Source organism: Cystoisospora suis (genome assembly GCF_002600585.1).
Source record: "Cystoisospora suis strain Wien I chromosome Unknown contig_9148, whole genome shotgun sequence".
NCBI classification, from domain to species: Eukaryota; Apicomplexa; class Conoidasida; order Eucoccidiorida; family Sarcocystidae; genus Cystoisospora; species Cystoisospora suis.
Window position 1 is genome coordinate 1 of NW_027161926.1, and position 4,561 is coordinate 4,561.

Here is a 4,561-nt window from a genome sequence, read left to right on the forward strand (position 1 = left end):
CAAATAGACGATGCCTAGCTTCGTGGAAGTGGTGAATTGAACAAACTCGGAGCTGACTTTCGTTGGGAAGCAGGCGGCTACGGTGTTCTCTGCCGGACTGCGCGTGTGGGACTGGTTCACACTCCGAAAACTTGATCGACGTACCAGCTGCTCGGCCATTTGGTTGAGCGAGACAAATGAGGGGGAAGCTCCAGTGAACTTCCTACCAAACTCGTGCTGCCAGTCCTCGCACGGCCTCCACAAGTTGCACGTTAGACGGTGGATTCCTGGACGCGAGTTCCGAACATACGCTAAGGGAATGAATGTACGGACGAAGAAAGATCCTTCTCGTGCCAAGAACTCCAGTCACGTCAGCCTGCACCTATTCTCCACACTGAGCTCCCCTGGGTTCGTAGCCTCTCCGCGGAAGAGAAACACAAGCGCTTAGCGTGCATGTCTTCTTCCAATTTGCGGGCCTGCGTTTCCAGGAAGATGGCCAGCGGTCGGTAGACACAGTGTGTTTCGCCTACGTACCCCGTGCCACATTTCCTCATCGCCGGTCTGGTACCTTTCTTTCCCGACGAAAGCAGACGGTTGTCCAGCGTTCTGCACTGATAACAGGCAACCGCGCCTATTGTGGCTGCCTCACCAGGCTGCAATGGAATGTGGGTATAGCCGTATCCCTCGAGCCTATGCCGGTTTAAGAAACCTACGGAAATGACCTGCACGCAGACTGCAGCTGACGCGAAACAGGATCCTCACACGTTCCCTTCTTACCACTCAGGAGCCTCGTGGTTCACCTCCGCTGAGGCTTGGGCTTAGAGTGTCTCCAAGCACTCGGCTTCATGACATCGGAAAGACCCCCCCGGGCCGGCAACCGGGACAAAGAGTACGGCACGAACAGAACCTTGCTTTCTTACTGACGGCACCCCGACATCGCCCGGCCTTAGAACTGTTGAAGGTGCAACGGAGGGAAGTACCCATGATAGCAGTCTTGCTTACCTGGAAGTACAGTTTCGGAAACCTGCTCTCGCCTTCAGTCGCCAAGGCTTCTGCTGTTTGCTGGGGCTTGACGTGCAGGTGAACGTCGAACGGCTGCGTAAACGAGGTAGTTAGGCCAGAGAAGTCTAACAGCCGTCCTACCGAGTAAGCCAGGGACGCAAACATTCACCGAGTCAACTTCGCCTACTGCGGTACGACGAGCAATCCTTAGTGCATTACCGCCCTCCGGTCAAAGACGGACCGATTCGTGGTGAGCCACGTGCACAACAGGGCACGAGAAAATTTAGGTGTGCACCCCAGAGAGAGGGAATCTTACGTGGGAGAAGACATGAAGCCCAGACCCGTTTGCTCCGCAGTTTATTGCAGTGGCGCCAGTCAGCCTGGATGCAATACAGAAACGCTCTGTACAGGAGGCTGCGCAGCCGCTGCATCCCGCGCCGACAACACCGAGATGCGAGTTCAGACAGGGGTGAGCCACCAAGGCCCCGCTACAGATGCTCTGTTCTATACCGGTCATGAGAGTCGCTTACACAAACACGCGGTGAGAAAGCGTTTCACGGCATGGCACCTGCCCCGGAATTAAGAAGTACGATAAAGACCACGGGCTGCTTTTTGTGTGCCATCACGCGGCAGACTGTCGAGAAAGGCCCCTGACTCACTTTTCTCTTTTCTTGCCTTGGCGGACTTCGAAGCCGTCGCCTACGTGATCGATTGACCAAACTGTAGGGCAGCACAAGATGTCCTAGCGCAGAAGGCTGAACATATATTTGCAAGGCAGTACGTGATAGGCCGCCCAAGCAACGCCCTGGTCTCTACGCGGGCTCGCTCCCGGGACCGCCGCGCGGAAAAGCTGCGGAACTTGCAGTGTTATATGACGGAGAGACCTGTGTTCCTTAGAGACTATCAAGAGAACGAAATTGCATTCGTTTCTGACGGAGCATCACTGGCGCTAAGTTAGCTGGAGAATGTGGACTTGGATGAACTGCGATGCTAAAATATCTCCATGAACCGTCGATAAACCAGTGAACTGCGGCTTTTCCTGACAATTTTCTTGAGTGATTACCATCAATAGTGGGCAGCTGCAGCTCGTAGAGCAGGTACCTGGCGAGGCGACATCAGGCGTACGCACACGAAAAGCACGGAAAGGCCAGTGTCGTTCAAAAGAGCTCTCAGCGACCTCCTCACTTGCTCAAAAGCCATCTGCGCCACGATGGCATCCGACGAAGTGCATCGTACTCCCCGGAGGAGTCCGAACTGCCTAAGACCATCACGCACTGTCTACCCCGGCTTACACAAAAGTCGGTCGGATCCATTCCAAGATGCATGACCAGATGTTGAACTGGTTCAGGAAACTGTGCCTCGCTGCGTACAGAGTACGGAATTTGCGGGACACGAGTGACCTTTTCCTGAAGACGATAGCGCTTTCGGTGGGGCTCGTGACCCGTCGCCGATAGCCATCAATACAACGAGTGAGTACCGTCGCTGAACCGAAGAACAGTTGGTTCCGGGACTGCGGGGATGCGACACCACCCTCACTTTCTCCTCGGCCTGAACGACAGCTTACTGTCCGGTATCTTGCGCACAACACAGCGCCTCTAGGCTCAGACGCCCGTCAGTCCCTTTCCAAGTTGGCTTTGTCGCGGCGCGCCAGTGTAAGGTCCGACATTCGGGTGGAAATTATGGGTGCTCCTACAATGGCCAGCTAATCAGATTCGTACGCTCTAGAAACTGGCCACAATGGACTCCTCTGTCGGGGTGCCTTACTTTCCCGAGATAAGGTGTCTGTTTGGGACGCAAAACTGTCCCATGTTTCGGGACGGTCGTAGAGGACAAACTCATCTTCTTTTGATTCTGAGTTGTTAACTCCGGTTGTATCAAATGTCTCGATGCTACCCCAAACGGACCAGACCACCTCCTGAGTGAGCGGGTCGTGTACTTGCGCGGAAGCGTCTTCCCTGGTCTCTTCGACCGGCTCACCGGCCTCTGCTTGGTCCTCGTACTCAGTCACATCTTCAATCGTGTATTCATAGTGGACACCCTGCGGTCAGTGCGAGGCAGTACGTAACGACAACATTCGGTTTTGTGAGCATTTGCGGCCGCAGGCGACAAAAAGGTGCTACAGCATGCTGCAGTCTTTCGGATTTGCCGCTACCGGCTACTCAGTGGTTCTGGTGTGTTCGGCAGACTTGTTCTCTTGTTCCCATGATAAAGACTTGCATAGGATTAGCGCATATGCTCAGACTGGATGAGCGTGACGCGTTACCCGCGGACTTGTCGCCTTGAATCTCTTCCCGTCTGTGGAAAAGCCAGGCTGGGGAGACAGAGACCGGACAAGTTAACACGGGAGAGGAAGCTTCATATAGGTTATCATGGCTTGCACCATGAATCCGGACAGGGCCAGCGTGACAGCCTTCCTGGGAAAGAGCGCGGAGGACCGACAGCCTATCTCGTGGTATAGGAGTTCATCCGAGCCTCAGATAGCCACATACCGTCATTCGAACTGAACGCGCACCCCGGTCATACTTGATATGGCACAGTACTACATCCTCGGACGGGAACCTGCACGCACATTGACAACAGCATCACAACGATGGCGCACGGGCGTTCAGCTTCCCGCAACGCGGCGGCAAGTGTCAGGTACAGGGAGACAGGGGCAGTCGATTCATTGAAACTCAAGCGGACCGTACTGCATGGTAGCAGCTGACCTGTTCCTAGCCGCTACACCTAGTCGAAGTGCTGTGATGAGTAGGCGTACCCTGGGTTTCCAAAGGAAGCCATGATGTACATAGTCTCTGTGTTCAGGGCGTCGGTGGGGCTAAGCAGCGCCGACCCGAGGGCTGGCTCCGTTACTAGCTGAGACATCAGGGACGGCCTGAGTGCAACAGCGAGCCCACACCCCTATAGAAAAAGGTCTTCCGGTGTATCATTTCCTTGGGGATAAGGAGATGCCCTGGACACCTGTCAGCGCGTCAAAGAGGAGGCACCGAGGCGCCACAACAGCTGCCGCTTGTCTTTTTTTCTTCCGCAGGAAAGAACACCGGTTCCGCAGTTCGCTGCGGAGCGTCAGCTTGCTAAACAGCACTTCAGTTGACGCTCGAGCAACTTGCAGTCTAGCTAGACCGTGAGAACCTGTCGTCCATCTGCCGAACTGACCCGACCGCAGTATTGTAGAGAGGGGGGTTCATGAAGCGCTCGTGAAATGCTTGTACCGCCCGCGGTGTACACCCGTCGGTAAGATCTCGGTCAGTGACTGTGTAGATCACCTCGCTCAGGCGCGTGAACGGGACTGGCCTGCCCTCTGTTAGCATTTTGATGTGTGTCCAAAACTCGGCAAACTTCGGACTCTCCGCCCGCACATGGCTGGATGCACCCATGTACACGGCGACCTCTCTATAAATTGAAAGCACACAGTTACGGGCGTAAGAGGACAACTATCGCGGAGCCTAACCTTTGCGGGCTGTAAGTTATCTCAGAGGTCGCCTGCGGAGAAAAGACAATGCCTCCCGCAATGAGCAAGCAACTCCGTACCGTCGCTTCAAGTCGGTCCCCTCGTGAGAGTACGGAGTTGCTTGCTCATTGC

At 55.0% G+C, this 4,561-nt stretch overlaps 2 protein-coding genes across 2 annotated transcripts; both read right to left on the reverse strand.

The window, feature by feature from the left end:
* Window positions 1–222: 222 nt before the first annotated feature.
* On the reverse strand, window positions 223–1,358 carry CSUI_010981 (uncharacterized protein; the record flags this gene model as incomplete). Its single annotated transcript, XM_068071082.1, has 3 exons — window positions 223–266; window positions 514–1,074; window positions 1,298–1,358. Coding segments are annotated over 2 exons (312 nt in total), but the record flags the coding sequence as incomplete, so codon positions are not given.
* Window positions 1,359–2,548: 1,190 nt separating this feature from the next.
* CSUI_010982 (uncharacterized protein) lies at window positions 2,549–4,538 on the reverse strand. Its single transcript, XM_068071083.1, has 2 exons — window positions 3,737–4,538; window positions 2,549–3,540 (listed from the first exon to the last, which is right to left on the reverse strand). The coding sequence occupies exon 1, from the start codon at window positions 4,353–4,355 to the stop codon at window positions 4,092–4,094; it is 264 nt and encodes an 87-aa protein (XP_067916942.1). The 5' UTR covers window positions 4,356–4,538; the 3' UTR covers window positions 2,549–3,540; window positions 3,737–4,091.
* Between the last annotated feature and the right edge of the window lie 23 nt (window positions 4,539–4,561).

Excerpts from the sequence above, each read along its gene's own strand:
- CSUI_010982 (XM_068071083.1), bottom strand. The coding sequence starts at position 4,355 with ATGGGTGCATCCAGCCATGTGCGGGCGGAGAGTCCGAAGTTTGCCGAG.